This window comes from Ranitomeya imitator, chromosome 8 (genome assembly GCF_032444005.1).
Source record: "Ranitomeya imitator isolate aRanImi1 chromosome 8, aRanImi1.pri, whole genome shotgun sequence".
NCBI lineage: Eukaryota > Metazoa > Chordata > Amphibia > Anura > Dendrobatidae > Ranitomeya > Ranitomeya imitator.
In genome coordinates this window covers 9,620,529-9,646,295 of record NC_091289.1, presented here as the reverse complement: position 1 = coordinate 9,646,295, position 25,767 = coordinate 9,620,529, and the positions used below count along the sequence as shown (strand labels likewise).

General features: G+C 50.4%; 1 protein-coding gene across 1 annotated transcript; it reads right to left on the bottom strand.

Moving 5' to 3' along the window:
• Positions 1 to 1,281: 1,281 nt before the first annotated feature.
• Positions 1,282 to 25,204, bottom strand: RBSN (rabenosyn, RAB effector). The gene is made up of 12 exons (XM_069736242.1): positions 25,074 to 25,204; positions 10,402 to 10,642; positions 9,925 to 10,068; positions 9,427 to 9,527; positions 8,831 to 8,876; positions 8,479 to 8,640; positions 8,141 to 8,385; positions 6,620 to 6,690; positions 6,240 to 6,326; positions 5,835 to 5,937; positions 5,609 to 5,713; positions 1,282 to 4,657 (listed from the first exon to the last, which is right to left on the bottom strand). Exons 2-12 carry the CDS (start codon positions 10,562 to 10,564, stop codon positions 3,632 to 3,634), a joined length of 2,253 nt encoding a protein of 750 aa, XP_069592343.1. The 5' UTR covers positions 10,565 to 10,642; positions 25,074 to 25,204; the 3' UTR covers positions 1,282 to 3,631.
• Between the last annotated feature and the right edge of the window lie 563 nt (positions 25,205 to 25,767).

Sequence of the window (25,767 nt, the reverse complement as noted above, 5' to 3'; positions counted from 1 at the left end):
CGGGTTCAGAGCTCGGTGAGCGCTCCCTGCTCGTCTAGCTGCGGGTTCAGAGCTCGGTGAGCGCTCCCTGCTCGTCTAGCTGCAGGTTCAGAGCTCGGTGAGCGCTCCCTGCTCGTCTAGCTGCGGGTTCAGAGCTCGGTGAGCGCTCCCTGCTTGTCTAGCTGCAGGTTCAGAGCTCGGTGAGCGCTCCCTGCTCGTCTAGCTGCTGGTTCAGAGCTCGGTGAGTACTCCCTCCTTGTCTAGCTGCAGGTTCAGAGCTCAGTGAGTGTTTCCTGCTTGTCTATCTGTAGCCAGAAATATTTTATTCTGTCTCATTTTGGATATGCGATGTCCCTTGCATATGTAACTGCAGAACTCAGTGGGTGTTTTCTGCTTATGATTCGTGTTCTTTGCCCAATGGTTATTTCCTTCTTGAGGAGCTACAGGACCAGAGCTTACGGGGTGTTCTCTGTGGACCTACTCTCAATGCTCTAGCCTTAAATTTCCTCTTTTCCATCCCTTCCTGGTAAATCGTGCCCTTCAGAAATAATTTTTTTTGTATATGAACAACAACCTGTGCTGATCACGGAGGAAGAAGGCAGACTACACACAGGTTTTGTAGTCTGTAACCATGGAAATACATAGCTCATCATAGCAGCTGTATTCCAAAACTTTTAAAATGACCAAATTGCTTAACTAAAGTTGGAGCAAAAATACTGCAATGGTAGAAAAGGTGCACATAGCCTTTACAGCAGGTCCGCAGCGCCCCTGTGGTCTCCATGAATCTATTATAGAAAAAAAAACTGGAAAATAAAGCTACGCAGAGTAATAATCCCACTGGAGGCCGGTTGTTTGCCCAAGTCAAGGCGGCTGATCATCAGCAGCAACCCAAGGTAAAAAAAAAAAACTATAAAAAGGCAGAAATAGAGCAAATGCCCCTGACATGCACTGGATGAGAGACCACAATGGTGCAGGAAGAAAGAAAAATATCCCCTCACCCTCCTTCATGTTTTCCTCTCTAGTCACATCCGAAGCTGCATGACATACCTTGATGGCTAGTATGTGAGTGAAATGCACACATGGAGAGGTGGTGTTTCGAAAGCAGCTTTGGATGCGACTAGAGTAGATGTGAGATGAAAGCAAAGCTACATTGGGGGTTTCCCATGTTTCTCCCTCTGACTGGAGGAGGGGGCAGGGAGTCCTATGCAGTCACTAATGGGGGCTTTGATCTCTGAGCCATAGGACCTTCCTCCTCAATTCTGCAGCGGATCAGGAATAAATAAAACAACGGAGACCACGATACACAGACATGATACACACACTAATACTGCAGCTTCTTATAACAGAACCGAAAAATACTGAACAATTTGTGCCACAAAGAAAAACGCTGCAAAATCACCAAGCAGCACAGCAGGCAGTAAAGCGAGAGCACTTCTGCATTTTTTGTGGTATGACTCTCAGTAGAGGCCCCCTTTACTTTAGTACTTTTGGGGGTATCAGTTCAGGTACCCTACTAATTATCTTAACTAAATAAAGGGAAGCCGTCCCTTTAATGCTGTAATTTCTTGACGGCTCAGAAAAACATGAATCTACAATTATGATCAAGTTCTGCAACTTCAAAAAATACTTCGTTTTGACTCGCTGCTTCCTGTCAGTGTATAGGAACATTCTGAAGGCTCGCAAATTGTATGGGTGACAAACACGACAGCTGAGGGTTTGCTACAATTGTATCCGGTCTGGACAATGCTCTGTGAGCGAAACAGACTCCAGACTGATACATTGAAGCAAAGAGCAGAAACAACGCTCAGCTAAGAACTGGAGAGATGACCTAATTTAAAAGGACCCAGCCCTGAGGACACTGCCCCTTTAAGTCACTGTCACATTGGACACCAATGACGCCCCCTACAGGGGACCAAAGTGTCAGCAAGGCGCAGATAAAGGGGCATTTACACTGCATTAAAGGAGTCGACACCTCGTTGTAGTGTTCTGGATGCTGTAACGAACGGAGTTATCCAACATATTGTATAGTCACCTTTTTACCACTTACAAACTAAGAATATCTACATAAAAAGTGGAGTCGCTGAGTGCAGAATAGTGAGCGCAGCTCTGGAGTATAATACAGGATGTAACTCAGGATCAGTAATGTAATGTATGTACACAGTGACTGCACCAGCAGAATAGTGAGTGCAGCTCTGGGGTATAATACAGGATGTAACTCAGGATCAGTAATGTAATGTATGTACACAGTGACTGCACCAGCAGAATAGTGAGTGCAGCTCTGGAGTATAATACAGGATGTAACTCAGGATCAGTAATGTAATGTATGTACACAGTGACTGCACCAGCAGAATAGTGAGTGCAGCTCTGGAGGATAATACAGGATGTAACTCAATGTAATGTATGTACACAGTGACTGCACCAGCAGAATAGTGAGTGCAGCTCTGGAGTATAATACAGGAGGTAACTCAGGATCAGGAATGTAATGTATGTACACAGTGACTGCACCAGCAGAATAGTGAGTGCAGCTCTGGAGTATAATACAGGATGTAACTCAGGATCAGTAATGTAATGTATGTACACAGTGACTGCACCAGCAGAATAGTGAGTGCAGCTCTGGGGTATAATACAGGATGTAACTCAGGATCAGTAATGTAATGTATGTACACAGTGACTGCACCAGCAGAATAGTGAGTGCAGCTCTGGGGTATAATACAGGATGTAACTCAGGATCAGTAATGTAATGTATGTACACAGTGACTGCACCAGCAGAATAGTGAGTGCAGCTCTGGGGTATAATACAGGATGTAACTCAGGATCAGTAATGTATGTACACAGTGACTGCACCAGCAGAATAGTGAGTGCAGCTCTGGAGTATAATACAGGATGTAACTCAGGATCAGTAATGTATGTACACAGTGACTGCACCAGCAGAATAGTGAGTGCAGCTCTGGAGTATAATACAGGATGTAACTCAGGATCAGTAATGTAATGTATGTACACAGTGACTGCACCAGCAGAATAGTGAGTGCAGCTCTGGAGTATAATACAGGATGTAACTCAGGATCAGTAATGTAATGTATGTACACAGTGACTGCACCAGCAGAATAGTGAGTGCAGCTCTGGAGTTCACCATTAGATAATGTATATACACTGTGACTCCACTTTTTATGTACATTTTTTATATATCTGTAATGTTCAGAGGCAGACTGGACCGTAAAATGATGTAACCTTGTTCAGACTATACCAGAAATCTGTCTTTTCCACAATGGTCACGGATTACACAGGAGCAGGCGTTCTCCGTGTGTCATGTAGTGTAATTGGAGCAGATCTTTCATCCAGACATCGTTCTGCAGAAATCACGTCACGCCATATTCTGGTCCTTGTAGTTCGCTTCCTATAGGCAGTGGCTACTTCCCCTCCCCCCACTCATTAATCCATATAATGGGCTCGTCGAACCTTTATAAGTGCTCTTCACATTCAGGAGTGATAGGATCAGGCAGCACAAGGTATGATAACAATCCAACCCACCTATCTCCATTGACCTGTGCGGTGCATCGCTCCGCCATCATTCTGCAGCACGTCGGTATAATCTGGGTGATGCTTTTGATACCATGGGCTTTGCTGGTAAGAATCTGGTGTTGTGGCGTCTTTCTCACTGGGTCTGTTCTTTCTGCTTGGCCAAAGTCTTCTTCAGTTCCCTCAGGTTCTCGGTCAGGAGCTCCACCTCGTCCAGACGTCCGCTGTGCTTGGCGTCGAATATGTAGGCTTTGATGTTATCGATCTGTTGTAGGAGCAGATCCTCCTCAATCACCTCCTCATCCGGCTCCTCGAAGGGATTCCCAGTGCAGGGGAGCTCGTCCTTCTCGAAGGGGTTTTTTGTAGCCGGTGGGGAGTAGTCTCGGTCTGGTGACGTTTCAAATGGATTGCAAGAGGGTTGTGTAACCTCGCGGCGGCTCCCGTCTTGGTCGTCCTCATCATCCTCATCAAATGGGTTGTATTCCCTTTTGCCATTTTGCTGGATCGGGTCTGAATGGGCCGGTTCGGACTCATCCTCCTCATCCTCAAAGGGGTTTAAGGGAACAGATTTGCTGGGAAGAACCGGAGAGATGTGTAAGGAGAGGTCCGGTCTTGTGACTGAAGGACTTGGTGACCGTACTGGAGTGAGGTCGCGTCTCGGGAGCTGGAGATCCAGCGCTGCTGTGTGTTTATCCTGCCAGGCCGTCACCTGTCGGTGGTCCCGAAAGTCCAGGGAGTGAGCTCTGCTGTGCTGGGCCAGGCTCCTCTTCTGCTCCCGAATTTCCTCCCGCTTTCTCAGCACCTCCAGCTGTTCTCTCTGCATGGCCTCCTCTTCGGCCAGCTCTTTGGACATCCTTATGGCCGTCTCCACTTGCTGCTGGTCGTACTCATCCTGCAGCTGCCTCAGATTTTCTTCTAACATGCGGACTTCATCCGTGCGTCCGGCCACCTGAGCCTGCTGGATGTAGGAGGTGATGTTCTCGATTTGCTGTAGGAGGGGGTCGGAGGTCTCTCGATTCCGAGGGACACCGGACGTCGGTAACCATCCTTCCACCTTTCGAATCCGGCCCGTCGGTCGAGGCTCTCCGTTCAAGGCCTCGGAGATGCGGGGCACGGCGTCTCTCTTCTTCTCATCTCGCCTCCTCTGTGCTTCAAGATCCGCCTGCAGGGACACAAGCGGTAATACACTGCTACAAAAAGACAGTTTACAAACTTTTCTCCTTGGCATTTACAATAAAGTTATTAAACTTTTGTAAAACTTTGGAGGGAAATTTATAACAGGTTTAGAATCACTTTTCTAGTGTTAAAGTCACAAATTCTGACTTACGTGATATTTTTTTTTTTATCTTTTGTTTAGATATGGTCACTATAGGTCTGACGGGTTTGTGAAAATTGATGCCAGAACTTTCAGTAGATCTAAACCTGTTAATAACGGACGTTTGTTTCCATTTTTGGTTCAAGAACTCCAAAAGATGAGACTCTTACAGGGGTTTGTTCCTTTAACTTAAATGTTAGAGTGCATGGACCCAAGGAAGGGAATTAACAAAAAAAAAACAAACAAAAAAAACCCTGTACCCACCTCCAGCATCAGCGCCTCTAACCCTCCAGTCTCCCAATGCCTGCAGCCAATCAGCGGACACTGATCGCCTGCAGCTTTCACATTCCAAGTAGGAAAAGCGGTGGCAACCTCTGAGGCGAGTGGAGATTATATATATATATATATATATATATATATATATATATATATATATATATATATATATATATATATATATATATATATATATATATATATATATATATAATATTTCCCACCCTTGGCCCATACACACTTCCCTTAAAGTAGGAGGGAAATCCTTTAAAAATTTGACACGTTTCACTCCATCACCGAACCGTTTAGTATCGGTGTTGGAATGGCCGGGCATATAATCTCAGCCTTCATAAGTAACATGCGAGCTACGGGCTGGAGTAGATCCCTGCTATGATTTACACCAATTTCTGGCGTAATCCATTCCGGCTCAGTCGGCCATGCCACCCTACCACCTTTACAGTTTCCTATTATTTGCAAGATCTCTGCTTGCTGTCAGATACAATATCACACATGAAATCTCACCTGTCGTTCCCGTTGTAGTTTTTGCTCATTTTCCTGTTTCCGCTTTTCCTTTAACTCCTCGTACGCCTCCTTAGTTGGCAGCGACATTAAACCTAATAGTTTTTCCTGATGCAATTAAAAAAAAAAAAGGTTTGTTCGTCTGATGTAATATGCGGCTCCGCAGGGGGATCTCACTGCATATAACAGTCACGGTGTGCGCTGGACGGACATTTCCTCCAGTATTTACCTGCACAAACAGCGTCGCCGAGTATCTGACCATCTTCTGCAGCTGGAGATGTTTGGGGTGAGGTTTGGGCTCTTCGTTCATTCCCAGGGTTAGTATTTTCTTACTGTGGCAGATAAATAAATAATAATGATTAATTGCTGAAAATAATTAAAATAATTCTATCAAATATTTACTTTTTTTTGGTTTCCTAATTTGATACTTACTGATAAATCTGTTCCTTTCTAGCATACAAAAAGGGGTGAAAATATCGTGTGGGTGTATTCACAGCATATATACACATATCTATCTATCTATACACACACATTTATTCCCCCCCCCCCCCCTCGATCGTGGCTCATGCATGGAGCGACACCAGAGTCTCGCAGATTTCCTCGCTGCAGCCCCCATCTCAGTGTCACTTCTCACCTTAAAGCATCTATTAGCTCATAGAGTTTCTGCACCTCCACTCTCAGGCCGTTGGCGTGGTCTAAATTGTAGGTTGTCTCGCCAGCGCTGCGGAGTAAAAGAAGCACAAAGCATTTTGCAGACTGTTTGTCAGATAATTATCGCCTGTCGCAGTACAGGGCGCGAGCCGGAGAGACGCGGCGCAGCCTCCACTCCCACAGTCACGTCTTATATTATCAACATTTTGTTAGTAAATTCGGGAAATAAAGCAAAAATCAGAGGAGACGTCTCCAGTCATAGGTAAAGGATCCTCGGAGGAAAGTCAGAAACTGCGCGAGAGCTCAGGATTGTGCGGATCAGACTGATATCTAATGAGCAGTCAGTACAATTACAGGACTTACTTTATAGATTGTGCCATGCGGATGTATTCTGGGGCCTTTTCATCCACCCTGTCCATACAGGCCCGGAGCCTCTGCAAAAGAATAAGTGTCATTATCCTGCACCCCGAGTGTTGGCGTCATTATCCTACACCCCAAGTGTTAGTCAAAGAAAAAGTGTATGCATAAAAAAGAAGGGGATCACCAAGAGAATTTTTTATGAAGTGTTACATAAGAATGCTTTTTATTGAAAACCACCACATACAAAAAAACATTAAAAACATTTAAAAATAAACAACTCCGATTACAATCAAACCCCGAGCGTCATTATCCCGTCCCCTGAGTGTCAGTGTCATTATCCTGTACCCCGAGTGTCAGTGTCATTATCCTGTACCCCGAGTGTCAGTGTCATTATCCTGTACCCCGAGTGTCAGTGTCATTATCCTGTACCCCGAGTGTCAGTGTCATCATCCTGTACCCCAAGTGTCAGTGTCATTATCCTACACCGCGAGTGTCAGTGTCATTATCCTGTACCCCGAGTGTCAGTGTCATTATCCTGTACCCCGAGTGTCAGTGTCATCATCCTGTACTCCGAGTGTCAGTGTCATCATCCTGTACCCCGAGTGTCAGTGTCATCATCCTGTATCTCGAGTGTCAGTGTCATCATCCTGTACCCCAAGTGTCAGTGTCATTATCCTGTACCCCAAGTGTCAGTCTCATTATCCTGTACCCCGAGTGTCAGTGTCATTATCCTGTACCCCGAGTGTCAGTGTCATTATCCTGTACCCCGAGTGTCAGTGTCATCATCCTGTACTCCGAGTGTCAGTGTCATTATCCTGTACCCCGAGTGTCAGCGTCATCATCCTGTACCCCGAGTGTCAGCGTCATTATCCTGTACCCCGAGTGTCAGTGTCATCATCCTGTACCCCAAGTATCAGTGTCATTATCCTGTACCCCGAGTGTCAGTGTCATTATCCCGTACCCCCAGTATCAGTGTCATTATCCTGTACCCGAGTGTCAGTGTCATCATCCTGTACCCCGAGGGTCAGTGTCATCATCCTGTACTCCGAGTGTCAGTGTCATCATCCTGTACTCCGAGTGTCAGTGTCATTATCCTGTACCCCGAGGGTCAGTGTCATTATCCTGTACCCCGAGTGTCAGTGTCATCATCCTGTACTCCGAGTGTCAGTGTCATTATCCTGTACCCCGAGGGTCAGTGTCATTATCCTGTACCCCGAGTGTCAGTGTCATCATCCTGTACCCCGAGTGTCAGTGTCATCATCCTGTACCCCGAGTGTCAGTGTCATTATCCTGTACCCCGAGGGTCAGTGTCATTATCCTGTACCCCGAGTGTCAGTATCGTTGTCATTAACCCCGAGTGTCAGTGTCTTTATCCTGTACCCCGACTATCAGTGTCATTATCCTGTACCCAGAGAGTCAACATCATTATCCTGCACCCCGACTATCAGTGTCGTCCTATACCTCCAGTGTCAGCGTAATTATCCTTCTCTCCCTGAGTGTCAGCATCCCTGTATTTATTTTTACCTGGTAGACCTTCACGATTTCCGGGGTGTGCTCCTTCTCGTCCATCTGCGTCTCCCTCTTTAGTAGTGTGTCCTTGCAGTGCTGACAGCAGCGGATCTTGTCGTCATCCTTCTCCTCCAGGACGGAGCTGACGCTGCTGAGGCTGCTGATGCTGCCCCGACGGGAGGTCTGAGCGCTAGTGTTAGGGGATAAGTTGGGACTGCCGTGGGTAGAGGCGGAGTGCTTGCTGGCGCTGGTTAGTTTATCTGTGAAGGAAAGAGCGAGAGACAGAAGTGAAGTGCGGCCATGACACTCGAAGACCAGAGGACGCTATGGGAGAAAATCATCTCATATCTCACTGGCAAATGGAATGGTGATCAGCTCGGTGCATCGCCGGCACATGATGGAGCCGCAGAGCCGGCAGTGGTGTCGCCTGTTGCGGATGGTGAACTTGTTCCCGCAGTCTGGACAGAAAGGCACGTCCTGGTCGCTGACCCACGGCACCACAGACCTCTCTATGGCTGAGAGAGAAGGAAGAGGCAGGTTAGTAGGTGAAGAAGCCGCGCATCAATCTCTGATCCAGCGGCGGCAATAACACAACATATAGTGGAGATGTCAATGGCCGGCACTGATCAGTAATTCTCGGAATACCCCTTTAATTTCAATACTGACTGCAATCTGTGGCCAGAAGAGCGGGGCAGTGCGGCGTACCTCTGATCTTGGCAGACTCCGTATTAGTGCGGTCAAACGACGTTAGCTAAAGACAAACAAAGAACATTAAATCCTCGATGTGCTGCAAACAATGGAGTTATATTAACGATTCACTCTATCCAACCACAGAAAACCTGAATCTATCAGACCATGAAATCTGCGGGGAAGGAAATTATTTATTATCCAAACGCATCTAAAGTCAGAAATGAAGCAGCTTGGTATTCGCTCATTTTTGCAGATTCCCTACCGTTTCGTTTCCACAGCTCCTATACAGACCTATGCGTCTCCATGGTAACAGACAACAAAGCCGATGTAGTCAGAGCCGCAAGTCACATTCATTCCCTCTTATTCATCTTGGTAACTTATCTCACAAAGCATAAAGCGGCGGATTGATACTGCGGCCTCAGACTACACAGGGTTTTGTTCACTGTTTCTAAAGCTACACATAAGAAAGCCTAGGAGCTGTGTACGCAAAACGATAGGAGATTTTTCTTTAAAATTGACTGCAAAGTTGCTTCATTTCTTATTTCAGGGGCAGAGAGAAAAAAAAAATGTATGTGAAGGTGGAAATAACCTTCATCTCTGAGAAAACCCACCTTTTCCAGGCGTATGATGATCTTGTTGACTTCCACCACGTAGTGATCAATTCTAGCAGCTCGGTGCCTCTTAAAGTCGGACAGGTGACTCCGCACCGCCCCTGGGAACAAAAGGAAAAGTTTAGAATAGAAAAAAAATGCTCTTTTTATCTGCACCCCGAGGGATGGGGAGCACAAATTTACAACAGACACCCCTCCCTTCCCGATTCTGCTCCTAGGTGCAGTCGTCCACCCCAGCCTGCAGAGGTAGAAAATTCGACCTTTCCCAGGACTTTTTCCAAAGTTTCCCTAAAGTTACCGACTACTCCAATAAATCTGCCAGGAACGGACGGGATGATATCCCGCCCATTTAGTCACCCGACTGATCGGCTGCAGGGTCCGGTGACTGATACGATTTAGACTCTGCAGTCAATCAGCAGATTCATCAGTCGGGTGACTGAACGGACAGGATGTCACCACGTCCAAACCCCCTTTACATTAGATCTATGGTCCACTCACCGATTTCCTGTGGGTCCCACATACAAGGGTCCACTCCGCCATAGCTGAAAGCCTCGTAGCGATCCTGGGATCCGCCCTCGGCCCGCTCGCCTCCATCTTTCTTTAGTAGTTTGTTCTTTGCTTTCTTAGCAATTTGCACCAGATCTTATAGACAAAAAAAGAGAAATATTAACCCCTTGGCATCATCCAGTGCAGACTTGTAAGGAGCGGAGCCTGCGCTGTGCAGCACAGGCGCCGGCTGTTTTACACTGCAGGCACCAAAGAGTAACATATGGCGCTGCCGTATTAATAATTGGCAGAAATAACACATTTTACTAATATCGATATGTAATATCCAACAAAACGATAAAGAAATAAAATCGAAACGGCAGAATCACGGATATTTCGTCTTTATTTCATCCCCCAAAAATAGAATTTCTTTAAGTCGTATGGACCTCTAAGTAAAAACAGATGATGTAGGGGAGACTTCCCACTCACTTTTGAGCTGCCCCTTGACATCGCGGTCCTCGCTGGAGTGCTCCTCCTCGTAGTGACACTGCAGCTGGTAAAAGGACTGCAGATCCTTCAGGCACAGCGGGCACAGGAAGCCTTCCCGAACTTCACCTTCTTCATCGAACGGGGCGTTGTACTGCGCCGCCATGAGCGACCCGGGCACACCCCACCTCTAAAACGAGGCTGGGAAAAATGCGCGACGACCCCTACGGATCCTCAGACGCACCTGCGACAGAAGAAAGTGACAGGTCCCATGTAACAGAGATTGTTGTAGGGGGTCGTCCTCCAGGGGCAGCCCCTTTATAGACAGTCATGGCCGAAAGTGTGGGGCACCCTTGAAATTATTTCAGAAAATGAAGCATTTCTCCCAGAAAATTATTACACTTGCACGTTTTGTTATACGCGGGTTTATTTCCTTTGTGTGTAGCAAAACAAAAAGAAGAGAAAAAAAGGCAAATCGGACATAATTTCACACAAAACCCCCAAAAATGGGCCGGACATAATTGTTGGCACCCTCAACTTAATATTTGGCTGCACCCTGTGGAATAAATAACTGCAATCAATCGCTTCCTAAAACCATCACCAGATTCTTACTCCTCTCAGCCGGGATCTTGGACTCTTCTTCTTACAAACTGCTCCAGGTCCCTCACATGTGAAGTCGCCTTCTCCCAGCCGCAATTGTAAGATCTCTCCACTGGTGATCAAAGAGATTTAGATCCGGACTCATTCCTGACAATTCAATATTCTCCTTCGCTTTGTTCCCATCCATTTCTGGGAGATTATTGACGTATGTTTGGGGTTATTGTCTTTCCGGGAGATCCATGACCTAGGAAGCAAACTCAGCTTTCTGCACTAGCCTCTACAATGGCACGCAAAATCCTTTGATAATCACCTAGTGCCAGAGGCAGCAAAACAACCCCAAAACATCTGTGAGCCTCCACCATATCTGACTGTAGGTGCTATATTTTCTTTGTAGACCTCATTCTGTTTTCTGTAAACAGTAGAATGATGTGCTTTACCAAAAAGCTCTGTCTTGGTCTCTTTTGTCCACAACATGCTTTCCCAGAAGGATTTTAGCTTACTCCCTTACATTTTGGTAAACTGCAGTCTCGCTTTTTCATGTCTCTGTATCAGCAGTCGAGTCCTCATGTGTCTACAGCCATAGTGTTTCATTTTATTCACATGTGGACGGATAGTTTGCGCTGATACTGGTGCACCCTGAGCCTGCAGGACATCTATTATTCTTTTGTACCTTGATTGGGACTTATCCACCATCCGGACTATTCTGCAATACAACCTTTCATCAATTTTTCTCTGCCGTCCATGTCCAGGGAGATTAGCTACAGTGCCATGGGTTGTAAACTTCTTGATTATGTTGAGTTGAGAAAGGAACATCAAGATCTCTGGAGATGGACTTGTAACTTTGAGATTGTTGATATTGTTCAACTATTTTGGTTCTCGTGTCCTCAGACAGTTCTCTTCTTCTCTTTCTGTTCTCCATGCTTAGCGTGGCACACACAGACACACAATGCAAAGATACAGTTACCTCTGCATTTTTATCTGGTTTCAGGTGTGATTTTCATATTGCCCACACCTGTTACTTGCCAAAGGCGAGTTTGAACGAGCATCACATGCTTGGAACAAAGTTGTTTACCCAAAATTTTGGAAAGGTGGTGCCAACAATTTTGACAGACACATTTTGGGGGTTTTGTGCGCAATTATGTCCAATTTGCCTTTTTCCCTCTGTTTTTTTTGTGTTGTTCCAATACACACAAAGGAAATAAACATGTGTATAACAAAATATGTGGAATTGTAATAATATTCTGGGAGAAATACTTCATTTTCTGGAACATTTTCAAGGGTGCCAAAACTTTTTTTTTTTTCGCGTTTTTTTCCGGAGCTGCCCAATGCAATAATATAGCGGCAAAAACGTGAAAAATCTGCAAAATTAATGAACATGCTGCATTTTTTACTGCGATGTATTCTTTTCGTGGAAAAAAATGCAGCATGTGCACAAAAATTGCGGAATGCATTAAAAATGATGGGATGCTTATGTATGCTTTTTTTAGCATTTTTTCCGTGGAAAATGGCCGAAAAAATGCGAAAAATCCTGAACGTGTGCACATAGCCTAAAGGCCCCTTCACATTAAGCGACGCTGCAGCGATACCGACAACGATCCGGATCGCTGCAGCGTCGCTGTTTGGTCGCTGGAGAGCTGTCACACAGACAGCTCTCCAGCGACCAACGATGCCGGTAACCAGGGTAAACATCGGGTAACTAAGCGCAGGGCCGCGCTTAGTAACCCGATGTTTACCCTGGTTACCATCCTAAAAGTAAAAAAAACAAACAGTACATACTTACCTACCGCTGTCTGTCCCCGGCGCTCTGCTTCTCTGCACTCCTCCTGCACTGGCTGTGAGCACAGCGGCCGGAAAGCAGAGCGGTGACGTCACCGCTCTGCTTTCCGGCTGACCGACGCTCACAGACAGTACAGGAGGAGTGCAGAGCGCCGAGGACAGACAGCGGTAGGTAAGTATGTAGTGGTTGTTTTTTTTACTTTTAGGATGGTAACCAGGGTAAACATCGGGTTACTAAGCGCGGCCCTGCGCTTAGTTACCCGATGTTTACCCTGGTTACCAGTGAAGACATCGCTGGATCGGTGTCACACACGCCGATCCAGCGATGTCTGCGGGAGATCCAGCGACGAAACAAAGTTCTGGACTTTCCCCAGCGACCAGCGATCTCCCAGCAGGGGCCTGATCGTTGGTCGCTGTCACACAGAACGATTTTATTAACGATATCGTTGCTACGTCACAAAAAGCAACGATATCGTTAACAATATCGTTATGTGTGAAGGTACCTTTATAGTATCACATCCTGGAGATACAAGGTGCAGTGGAGATCTGTCTAATATCTGCAGTGATCTCCTCTGCAAAGAATCCCTCCCTGATCTAATCTCTAAGGGCCTTTTGTGTGTAAGTAATTTCATTATTTCATTATTTTCTAACTTTTTATGACCTGAACCTATCACAGAGCTGTCTCTCTCTCTCTCCTCGATCTCTCCTGTCTGTCTCTCTCCTATTCCTGGGCTGTCTCTCTCCCCTCGGTCTCTCCCATCACAAAGCTGTCTCTCTCTCTCTCTCTCCCGCTCCTATCACAGAGCTGTCTCTCTCCCGTCCCTCTGTCTCTCCTATCACAGAGCTGTCTCTCTCTCTCTCTCCCCTCGGTCTCTCCTATCACAGAGCTGTCTCTCTCTCTCTCCCCTCGGTCTCTCCTATCACAGAGCTGTCTCTCTCTCCCCCCTCGGTCTCTCCTATCACAGAGCTGTCTCTCTCTCCCCTCAGTCTCTCCTATCACAGAGCTGTCTCTCTCTCTCTCCCCTCGGTCTCTCCTATCACAGAGCTGTCTCTCTCTCTCTCCCCTCGGTCTCTCCTATCACAGAGCTGTCTCTCTCTCCCCTCAGTCTCTCCTATCACAGAGCTGTCTCTCTCTCTCCCCTCGGTCTCTCCTATCACAGAGCTGTCTCTCTCTCTCTCCCCTCGGTCTCTCCTCTCACAGAGCTGTCTCTCTCTCTCCCCTCAGTCTCTCCTATCACAGAGCTGTCTCTCTCTCTCCCCTCGGTCTCTCCTATCACAGAGCTGTCTCTCTCTCCCCTCGATCTCTCCTATCACAGAGCTGTCTCTCTCTCTCCCCTCGGTCTCTCCTATCACAGAGCTGTCTCTCTCTCTCCCCTCGGTCTCTCCTATCACAGAGCTGTCTCTCTCTCCCCTCGATCTCTCCTATCACACAGCTGTCTCTCTCTCTCCCCTCAGTCTCTCCTATCACAGAGCTGTCTCTCTCTCTCCCCTCGGTCTCTCCTATCACAGAGCTGTCTCTCTCTCCCCTCGGTCTCTCCTATCACAGAGCTGTCTCTCTCTCCCCTCGGTCTCTCCTATCACAGAGCTGTCTCTCTCTCCCCCCTCGGTCTCTCCTATCACAGAGCTGTCTCTCTCTCTCTCCTCGGTCTCTCCTATCACAGAGCTGTCTCTCTCTCCCCTCAGTCTCTCCTATCACAGAGCTGTCTCTCTCTCCCCCCTCGGTCTCTCCTATCACAGAGCTGTCTCTCTCTCTCCCCTCGATCTCTCCTATCACAGAGCTGTCTCTCTCTCTCTCTCCTCGGTCTCTCCTATCACAGAGCTGTCTCTCTCTCTCTCCCCTCGGTCTCTCCTATCACAGAGCTGTCTCTCTCTCTCTCCCCTCAGTCTCTCCCATCACAGAGCTGTCTCTCTCTCCCCTCGGTCTCTGCTATCACAGAGCTGTCTCTCTCTCTCTCCCCTCAGTCTCTCCTATCACAGAGCTGTCTCTCTCTCCCCTCGATCTCTCCTATCACAGAGCTGTCTCTCTCTCTCTCCCCTCGGTCTCTCCTATCACAGAGCTGTCTCTCTCTCTCTCCCCTCAGTCTCTCCTATCACAGAGCTGTCTCTCTCTCTCCTCGGTCTCTCCTATCACAGAGCTGTCTCTCTCTCTCCCCTCGGTCTCTCCTATCACAGAGCTGTCTCTCTCTCTCTCCCCTCAGTCTCTCCTATCACAGAGCTGTCTCTCTCTCCCCTCGGTCTCTCCTATCACAGAGCTGTCTCTCTCTCTCCCCTCGGTCTCTGCTATCACAGAGCTGTCTCTCTCTCTCCCCTCGGTCTCTCCTATCACAGAGCTGTCTCTCTCTCCCCTCAGTCTCTCCTATCACAGAGCTGTCTCTCTCTCTCTCCCCTCAGTCTCTCCTATCACAGAGCTGTCTCTCTCTCCCCTCGGTCTCTCCTATCACAGAGCTGTCTCTCTCTCTCCCCTCGGTCTCTGCTATCACAGAGCTGTCTCTCTCTCCCCTCAGTCTCTCCTATCACAGAGCTGTCTCTCTCTTCCCTCGGTCTCTCCTATCACAGAGCTGTCTCTCTCTCTCTCTCCCCTCGGTCTCTCCTATCACAGAGCTGTCTCTCTCTCTCCCCTCGGTCTCTCCTATCACAGAGCTGTCTCTCTCTCTCTCCCATCGGTCTCTCCTATCACAGAGCTGTCTCTCTCTCTCCTCGGTCTCTCCTATCACAGAGCTGTCTCTCTCTCTCTCTCCCCTCGGTCTCTCCTATCACAGAGCTGTCTCTCTCTCTCCCCTCGGTCTCTCCTATCACAGAGCTGTCTCTCTCTTCCCTCGGTCTCTCCTATCACAGAGCTGTCTCTCGCTCTCTCCCATCGGTCTCTCCTATCACAGAGCTGTCTCTCTCTCTCTCCCCTCGGTCTCTCCTATCACAGAGCTGTCTCTCTCTCTCTCCCCTTGATCTCTCCTATCACAGAGCTGTCTCTCTCTCCCCTCGGTCTCTCCTATCACAGAGCTGTCTCTCTCTCTCCCCTCGGTCTCTCCTATCACAGAGCTGTCTCTCTCTCTCTCCTCTCGATCTCTCCTATCACAGAGCTGTCTCTCTCTCCCCTCGGTCTCTCCTATCACAGAGCTGTCTCTCTCTCCCCTCGGTCTCTCCTATCACAGAGCTGTCTCTCTCTCTCTCTCCCCTCGGTCTCTCCTATCACAGAGCTGTCTCTCTCTCTCTCCCCTTGGTCTCTCCTATCACAGAGCTGTCTCTCTCTCTCTCTTTCCCCTCAGTCTCTCCTATCACAGAGCTGTCTCTCTCTCTCCCCTCGGTCTCTAGTATCACAGAGCTGTCTCTCTCTCTCTCCCCTCGGTCTCTCCTATCACAGAGCTGTCTCTCTCTCCCCTCGGTCTCTCCTATCACAGAGCTGTCTCTCTCTCCCCTCGGTCTCTCCTATCACAGAGCTGTCTCTCTCTCTCCCCTCGGTCTCTCCTATCACAGAGCTGTCTCTCTCTCTCTCCCCTCGGTCTCTCCTATCACAGAGCTGTCTCTCTCTCTCCCCTCGGTCTCTCCTATCACAGAGCTGTCTCTCTCTCTCTCCCCTCGGTCTCTCCTATCACAGAGCTGTCTCTCTCTCTCTCCCCTTGGTCTCTCCTATCACAGAGCTGTCTCTCTCTCTCTTTCCCCTCAGTCTCTCCTATCACAGAGCTGTCTCTCTCTCCCCTCGGTCTCTCCTATCACAGAGCTGTCTCTCTCTCTCCCCTCGGTCTCTCCTATCACAGAGCTGTCTCTCTCTCCCCTCGGTCTCTCCTATCACAGAGCTGTCTCTCTCTCCCCTCGATCTCTCCTATCACAGAGCTGTCTCTCTCTCTCTCTCTCCCCTCGGTCTCTCCTATCACAGAGCTGTCTCTTTCTTCCCTCGGTCTCTCCTATCACAGAGCTGTCTCTCTCTCTCTCTCCCATCGGTCTCTCCTATCACAGAGCTGTCTCTCTCTCTCTCTGCCCTCGATCTCTCCTATCACAGAGCTGTCTCTCTCTCTCCCTCCCCTCGGTCTCTCCTATCACAGAGCTGTCTCTCTCTCCCCTCGGTCTCTCCTATCACAGAGCTGTCTCTCTCTCTCCCCTCGGTCTCTCCTATCACAGAGCTGTCTCTCTCTCTCTCCCCTCGATCTCTCCTATCACAGAGCTGTCTCTCTCTCTCCCCTCGGTCTCTCCTATCACAGAGCTGTCTCTCTCTCTCCCCTCGGTCTCTCCAATCACAGAGCTGTCTCTCTCTCTCTCCCCTCGGTCTCTCCTATCACAGAGCTGTCTCTCTCTCTCTCCCCTCGGTCTCTGCTATCACAGAGCTGTCTCTCTCTCCCCTCGGTCTCTCCTATCACAGAGCTGTCTCTCTCTTCCCTCGGTCTCTCCTATCACAGAGCTGTCTCTCTCTCTCTCCCCTCGGTCTCTCCTATCACAGAGCTGTCTCTCTCTCTCCCCTCGGTCTCTCCAATCACAGAGCTGTCTCTCTCTCTCTCCCCTCGATCTCTCCTATCACAGAGCTGTCTCTCTCTCCCCTCGGTCTCTCCTATCACAGAGCTGTCTCTCTCTCCCCTCGGTCTCTCCTATCACAGAGCTGTCTCTCTCTCCCCTCGGTCTCTCCTATCACAGAGCTGTCTCTCTCTCCCCTCGGTCTCTCCTATCACAGAGCTGTCTCTCTCTCTCCCCTCGATCTCTCCTATCACAGAGCTGTCTCTCTCACTCTCCCCTCGGTCTCTGCTATCACAGAGCTGTCTCTCTCTCTCTCTCTCTCCCCTCGGTCTCTCCTATCACAGAGCTGTCTCTCTCTTCCCTCGGTCTCTCCTATCACAGAGCTGTCTCTCTCTCTCTCCCCTCGATCTCTCCTATCACAGAGCTGTCTCTCTCTCCCCTCGGTCTCTCCTATCACAGAGCTGTCTCTCTCTCCCCTCGGTCTCTCCTATCACAGAGCTGTCTCTCTCTCCCCTCGGTCTCTCCTATCACAGAGCTGTCTCTCTCTCCCCTCGGTCTCTCCTATCACAGAGCTGTCTCTCTCTCTCTCCCCTCAGTCTCTCCTATCACAGAGTTGTCTCTCTCTCTCCCCTCGGTCTCTCCTATCACAGAGCTGTCTCTCTCTCTCTCCCCTCGATCTCTCCTATCACAGAGCTGTCTCTCTCTCCCCTCGGTCTCTCCTATCACAGAGCTGTCTCTCTCTTTCCCCTCAGTCTCTCCTATCACAGAGCTGTCTCTCTCCCCCCTCGGTCTCTCCTATCACAGAGCTGTCTCTCCCCTCGGTCTCTCCTATCACAGAGCTGTCTCTCTCTCTTTCCCCTCAGTCTCTCCTATCACAGAGCTGTCTCTCTCTCCCCTCGGTCTCTCCTATCACAGAGCTGTCTCTCTCCCGTCCCTCTGTCTCTCCTATCACAGAGCTGTCTCTCTCTCTCCCCTCGGTCTCTCCTATCACAGAGCTGTCTCTCTCTCTCTCCCCTCGGTCTCTCCTATCACAGAGCTGTCTCTCCTATCACAGAGCTGTCTCTCTCTCTCTCTCTCCCCTCGGTCTCTCCTATCACAGAGCTGTCTCTCTCTCCCCTCGGTCTCTCCTATCACAGAGCTGTCTCTCTCTCCCCTCGGTCTCTCCTATCACAGAGCTGTCTCTCTCTTTCCCCTCAGTCTCTCCTATCACAGAGCTGTCTCTCTCTCCCCTCGGTCTCTCCTATCACAGAGCTGTCTCTCTCTCTTTCCCCTCAGTCTCTCCTATCACAGAGCTGTCTCTCTCCTCGGTCTCTGCTATCACAGAGCTGTCTCTCTCTCTCTCTCTCCCCTCGGTCTCTCCTATCACAGAGCTGTCTCTCTCTCCCTTCGGTCTCTCCTATCACAGAGCTGTCTCTCTCTCTCTCCCCTCGGTCTCTCCTATCACAGAGCTGTCTCTCTCTCTTTCCCCTCAGTCTCTCCTATCACAGAGCTGTCTCTCTCCTCGGTCTCTGCTATCACAGAGCTGTCTCTCTCTCTCTCTCTCCCCTCGGTCTCTCCTATCACAGAGCTGTCTCTCTCTCCCTTCGGTCTCTCCTATCACAGAGCTGTCTCTCTCTCTCTCCCCTCGGTCTCTCCTATCACAGAGCTGTCTCTCTCTCTCTCTCTCCCCTCGGTCTCTCCTATCACAGAGCTGTCTCTCTCTCCCCTCGGTCTCTCCTATCACAGAGCTGTCTCTCTCTCTCCCCTCGGTCTCTCCTATCACAGAGCTGTCTCTCTCTCTCCCCTCGGTCTCTCCTATCACAGAGCTGTCTCTCTCTCTCCCCTCGGTCTCTCCTATCACAGAGCTGTCTCTCTCTCTCCCCTCGGTCTCTCCTATCACAGAGCTGTCTCTCTCTCCCCTCGGTCTCTCCTATCACAGAGCTGTCTCTCTCTCCCCTCGGTCTCTCCTATCACAGAGCTGTCTCTCTCTCCCCTCGGTCTCTCCTATCACAGAGCTGTCTCTCTCTCCCCTCGGTCTCTCCTATCACAGAGCTGTCTCTCTCTCCCCTCGATCTCTCCTATCACAGAGCTGTCTCTCTCTCTCCCCTCGGTCACTCCTATCACAGAGCTGTCTCTCTCTCTCCCCTCGGTCTCTCCTATCACAGAGCTGTCTCTCTCTCCCCTCGATCTCTCCTATCACAGAGCTGTCTCTCTCTCTCTCTCTCTCCCCTCGGTCTCTCCTATCACAGAGCTGTCTCTCTCTCCCCTCGGTCTCTCCTATTACAGAGCTGTCTCTCTCTCTCCCCTCGGTCTCTCCTATCACAGAGCTGTCTCTCTCTCTCCCCTCGGTCTCTCCTATCACAGAGCTGTCTCTCTCTCTCTCCCCTCGGTCTCTCCTATCACAGAGCTGTCTCTCTCTCTCTCCCCTCGGTCTCTCCTATCACAGAGCTGTCTCTCTCTCTCTCCCCTCGGTCTCTCCTATCACAGAGCTGTCTCTCTCTCTTTCCCCTCAGTCTCTCCTATCACAGAGCTGTCTCTCTCTCCCCTCGGTCTCTGCTATCACAGAGCTGTCTCTCTCTCTCTCTCCCCTCGGTCTCTCCTATCACAGAGCTGTCTCTCTCTCCCCTCGGTCTCTGCTATCACAGAGCTGTCTCTCTCTCTCTCTCCCCTCGGTCTCTCCTATCACAGAGCTGTCTCTCTCTCTCTCCCCTCGGTTTCTCCTATCACAGAGCTGTCTCTCTCTCCCCTCGGTCTCTCCTATCACAGAGCTGTCTCTCTCTCCCCTGGGTCTCTCCTATCACAGAGCTGTCTCTCTCTCCCCTCGGTCTCTCCTATCACAGAGCTGTCTCTCTCTCTCTCCCCTCGGTCTCTCCTATCACAGAGCTGTCTCTCTCTCCCCTCGGTCTCTCCTATCACAGAGCTGTCTCTCTCTCTCTCCCCTCGGTCTCTCCTATCACAGAGCTGTCTCTCTCTCCCCTCGGTCTCTCCTATCACAGAGCTGTCTCTCTCTCTCTCCCCTTGGTCTCTCCTATCACAGAGCTGTCACTCTCTCCCCTCGGTTTCTCCTATCACAGAGCTGTCTCTCTCTCCCCTCGGTCTCTCCTATCACAGAGCTGTCTCTCTCCCCTCGGTCTCTCCTATCACAGAGCTGTCTCTCTCTCTCTCCCCTCGGTCTCTCCTATCACAGAGCTGTCTCTCCTATCACAGAGCTGTCTCTCTCTCTCTCTCTCCCCTCGGTCTCTCCTATCACAGAGCTGTCTCTCTCTTTCCCCTCAGTCTCTCCTATCACAGAGCTGTCTCTCTCTCCCCTCGGTCTCTCCTATCACAGAGCTGTCTCTCTCTCTTTCCCCTCAGTCTCTCCTATCACAGAGCTGTCTCTCTCCTCGGTCTCTGCTATCACAGAGCTGTCTCTCTCTCTCTCTCTCCCCTCGGTCTCTCCTATCACAGAGCTGTCTCTCTCTCCCTTCGGTCTCTCCTATCACAGAGCTGTCTCTCTCTCTCTCCCCTCGGTCTCTCCTATCACAGAGCTGTCTCTCTCTCTTTCCCCTCAGTCTCTCCTATCACAGAGCTGTCTCTCTCCTCGGTCTCTGCTATCACAGAGCTGTCTCTCTCTCTCTCTCTCCCCTCGGTCTCTCCTATCACAGAGCTGTTTCTCTCTCCCCTCGGTCTCTCCTATCACAGAGCTGTCTCTCTCATTCCCCTCGGTTTCTCCTATCACAGAGCTGTCTCTCTCTCTCTCCCCTCGGTCTCTCCTATCACAGAGCTGTCTCTCTCTCTCCCCTCGGTCTCTCCTATCACAGAGCTGTCTCTCTCCCCTCGGTCTCTCCTATCACAGAGCTGTCTCTCTCTCTCCCCTCGGTCTCTCCTATCACAGAGCTGTCTCTCTCTCTCTCTCCCCTCGGTCTCTCCTATCACAGAGCTGTCTCTCTCTCCCCCCTCGGTCTCTCCTATCACAGAGCTGTCTCTCTCCCGTCCCTCTGTCTCTCCTATCACAGAGCTGTCTCTCTCTCCCCTCGATCTCTCCTATCACAGAGCTGTCTCTCTCTCTCTCCCCTCGGTTTCTCCTATCACAGAGCTGTCTCTCTCTTTCCCCTCGGTCTCTCCTATCACAGAGCTGTCTCTCTCTCTCTCCCCTCGGTCTCTCCTATCACAGAGCTGTCTCTCTCTCTCCCCTCGGTTTCTCCTATCACAGAGCTGTCTCTCTCTCTCCCCTCGGTCTCTCCTATCACAGAGCTGTCTCTCTCTCTCTCCCCTCGGTCTCTCCTATCACAGAGCAGTCTCTCTCTCCCCCCTCGGTCTCTCCTATCACAGAGCTGTCTCTCTCTTTCCCCTCGGTCTCTCCTATCACAGAGCTGTCTCTCTCTCTCTCCCCTCGGTCTCTCCTATCACAGAGCTGTCTCTCTCTCCCCCCTCGGTCTCTCCTATCACAGAGCTGTCTCTCTCTCTCTCCCCTCGGTTTCTCCTATCACAGAGCTGTCTCTCTCTCTCCCCCCTCGGTCTCTCCTATCACAGAGCTGTCTCTCTCTCTCCCCTCGGTTTCTCCTATCACAGAGCTGTCTCTCTCTCCCCTCGATCTCTCCTATCACAGAGCTGTCTCTCTCTCTCCCCTCGGTCTCTCCTATCACAGAGCTGTCTCTCTCCCCTCGATCTCTCCTATCACAGAGCTGTCTCTCTCTCTCTCTCCCCTTGGTCTCTCCTATCACAGAGCTGTCTCTCTCTCCCCCCTCGGTCTCTCCTATCACAGAGCTGTCTCTCTCTCTCTCCCCTCGGTCTCTCCTATCACAGAGCTGTCTCTCTCTCTCCCTTCGGTCTCTCCTATCACAGAGCTGTCTCTCTCTCTCCCCTCGATCTCTCCTATCACAGAGCTGTCTCTCTCTCTCTCTCCCCTCGGTCTCTCCTATCACAGAGCTGTCTCTCTCTCTCCCCTCGATCTCTCCTATCACAGAGCTGTCTCTCTCTCTCTCTCCCCTCGGTCTCTCCTATCACAGAGCTGTCTCTCTCTCCCCCCTCGGTCTCTCCTATCACAGAGCTGTCTCTCTCTCTCCCCTCGGTCTCTCCTATCACAGAGCTGTCTCTCTCTCTCCCCTCGATCTCTCCTATCACAGAGCTGTCTCTCTCTCTCTCTCCCCTCGGTCTCTCCTATCACAGAGCTGTCTCTCTCTCTCCCCCCTCGGTCTCTCCTATCACAGAGCTGTCTCTCTCTCTCTCCCCTCGGTCTCTCCTATCACAGAGCTGTCTCTCTCTCTCTCCCCCCTCGGTCTCTCCTATCACAGAGCTGTCTCTCTCTCCCCCCTCGGTCTCTCCTATCACAGAGCTGTCTCTCTCTCTCTCCCCCCTCGGTCTCTCCTATCACAGAGCTGTCTCTCTCTCTCTCCCCCCTCGGTCTCTCCTATCACAGAGCTGTCTCTCTCTCTCCCCTCGATCTCTCCTATCACAGAGCTGTCTCTCTCTCTCTCCCCCCTCGGTCTCTCCTATCACAGAGCTGTCTCTCTCTCCCCCCTCGGTCTCTCCTATCACAGAGCTGTCTCTCTCTCCCCTCGGTCTCTCCTATCACAGAGCTGTCTCTCTCTCCCCCCTCGGTCTCTCCTATCACAGAGCTGTCTCTCTCTCTCCCCTCGATCTCTCCTATCACAGAGCTGTCTCTCTCTCTCTCTCCCCTCGGTCTCTCCTATCACAGAGCTGTCTCTCTCTCTCTCCCCTCGGTCTCTCCTATCACAGAGCTGTCTCTCTCTCTCTCCCCCCTCGGTCTCTCCTATCACAGAGCTGTCTCTCTCTCCCCCCTCGGTCTCTCCTATCACAGAGCTGTCTCTCTCTCTCCCCTCGATCTCTCCTATCACAGAGCTGTCTCTCTCTCTCTCTCCCCTCGGTCTCTCCTATCACAGAGCTGTCTCTCTCTCTCTCCCCTCGGTCTCTCCTATCACAGAGCTGTCTCTCTCTCTCTCCCCCCTCGGTCTCTCCTATCACAGAGCTGTCTCTCTCTCCCCCCTCGGTCTCTCCTATCACAGAGCTGTCTCTCTCTCTCTCCCCCCTCGGTCTCTCCTATCACAGAGCTGTCTCTCTCTCTCTCCCCCCTCGGTCTCTCCTATCACAGAGCTGTCTCTCTCTCTCCCCTCGATCTCTCCTATCACAGAGCTGTCTCTCTCTCTCTCCCCCCTCGGTCTCTCCTATCACAGAGCTGTCTCTCTCTCCCCCCTCGGTCTCTCCTATCACAGAGCTGTCTCTCTCTCTCCCCTCGATCTCTCCTATCACAGAGCTGTCTCTCTCTCTCTCTCCCCTCGGTCTCTCCTATCACAGAGCTGTCTCTCTCTCTCTCCCCTCGGTCTCTCCTATCACAGAGCTGTCTCTCTCTCTCTCCCCCCTCGGTCTCTCCTATCACAGTGCTGTCTCTCTCTCCCCCCTCGGTCTCTCCTATCACAGAGCTGTCTCTCTCTCTCTCCCCCCTCGGTCTCTCCTATCACAGAGCTGTCTCTCTCTCCCCTCGATCTCTCCTATCACAGAGCTGTCTCTCTCTCCCCTCGATCTCTCCTATCACAGAGTTGTCTCTCTCTCTCCCCTCGGTCTCTCCTATCACAGAGCTGTCTCTCTCTCCCCCCTCGGTCTCTCCTATCACAGAGCTGTCTCTCTCTCTCCCCTCGGTCTCTCCTATCACAGAGCTGTCTCTCTCTCTCCCCTCGGTCTCTCCTATCACAGAGCTGTCTCTCTCTCTCCCCTCGATCTCTCCTATCACAGAGCTGTCTCTCTCTCTCTCCCCCCTCGGTCTCTCCTATCACAGAGCTGTCTCTCTCTCCCCCCTCGGTCTCTCCTATCACAGAGCTGTCTCTCTCTCTCTCCCCCCTCGGTCTCTCCTATCACAGAGCTGTCTCTCTCCCCCCTCGGTCTCTCCTATCACAGAGCTGTCTCTCTCTCCCCTCGGTCTCTCCTATCACAGAGCTGTCTCTCTCTCCCCCCTCGGTCTCTCCTATCACAGAGCTGTCTCTCTCTCTCCCCTCGATCTCTCCTATCACAGAGCTGTCTCTCTCTCTCTCTCCCCTCGGTCTCTCCTATCACAGAGCTGTCTCTCTCTCTCCCCCCTCGGTCTCTCCTATCACAGAGCTGTCTCTCTCTCTCTCCCCTCGGTCTCTCCTATCACAGAGCTGTCTCTCTCTCTCTCCCCCCTCGGTCTCTCCTATCACAGAGCTGTCTCTCTCTCTCCCCTCGATCTCTCCTATCACAGAGCTGTCTCTCTCTCTCTCCCCCCTCGGTCTCTCCTATCACAGAGCTGTCTCTCTCTCCCCCCTCGGTCTCTCCTATCACAGAGCTGTCTCTCTCTCCCCTCGGTCTCTCCTATCACAGAGCTGTCTCTCTCTCCCCCCTCGGTCTCTCCTATCACAGAGCTGTCTCTCTCTCTCCCCTCGATCTCTCCTATCACAGAGCTGTCTCTCTCTCTCCCCTCGATCTCTCCTATCACAGAGCTGTCTCTCTCTCTCTCCCCCCTCGGTCTCTCCTATCACAGAGCTGTCTCTCTCTCCCCCCTCGGTCTCTCCTATCACAGAGCTGTCTCTCTCTCCCCTCGGTCTCTCCTATCACAGAGCTGTCTCTCTCTCCCCCCTCGGTCTCTCCTATCACAGAGCTGTCTCTCTCTCTCCCCTCGGTCTCTCCTATCACAGAGCTGTCTCTCTCTCTCTCTCTCCCCTCGGTCTCTCCTATCACAGAGCTGTCGCTCTCTCCCCTCGATCTCTCCTATCACAGAGCTGTCTCTCTCTCCCCTCGGTCTCTCCTATCACAGAGCTGTCTCTCTCTCTCCCCTCGATCTCTCCTATCACAGAGCTGTCTCTCTCCCCTCTGTCTCTCCTATTCCCGGGCTGTCTCTCTCCCCTCGGTGTTCCCGTGCCTCCTCTTACCCCCGGGTGTCGCCGTCCCTCCCTTTTCCTCTGCCGGACGCCATCGCTGTCACTCCCGGAATCGATAACTCGGCGCTCGCTCCTAGGCCGCACTGACAGTCAGAGAGCAGAGCGCCGAGCAATGGATGGGGATTGTGGGCGGAGACTCAGGAGAGAGGAGTCTGCAGATCCCTGAGAGGTGGTGACGGTGAGGCATCATCAATCATCATCATCATCATCATCATCATCAATCATCATCATCAATCATCATCATCATCAATCATCCTCATCAATCATCCTCATCAATCATCCTCATCAGTCATCATCATCAGCATCATTGCCATCACTGTATCATTCATATGTTTAATAATTGCAAATAATTTATAAGCTGAAGTCATTTATATAACAAGGTTTTTTTGATTTTGCTCCTATTCATATAACATAGGGGAATAGATGTAAAGCGGTGAGATAATCCACATTATTATTGCTTGCAGAAGTCTCCACGTCCTTTATGATATTCCCACATTCCTAACAGTGATCACAGGCTGCACTGCTGTATAGGAGGCAGAGACACTAACAGTGATCACAGGCTGCACTGCTGTATGGGAGGGAGAGACACTAACAATGATCACAGGCTGCACTGCTGTATAGGAGGCAGAGACACTAACAGTGATCACAGGCTGCACTGCTGTATAGGAGGCAGAGACACTAACAG

Bases quoted from the DNA above. Each gene is read 5' to 3' on its own strand.
- RBSN (XM_069736242.1), bottom strand. From the start codon at position 10,564: ATGGCGGCGCAGTACAACGCCCCGTTCGATGAAGAAGGTGAAGTTCGG. The intron at 6,691-8,140 runs GTAAAAATAAAT...ATTCTTTTGCAG, and splicing joins AAATCGTGAAGGTCTACCAG to AGGCTCCGGGCCTGTATGGA. The intron at 5,714-5,834 runs GTAAATACTGGA...TAATTGCATCAG, and splicing joins CGGCGACGCTGTTTGTGCAG to GAAAAACTATTAGGTTTAAT.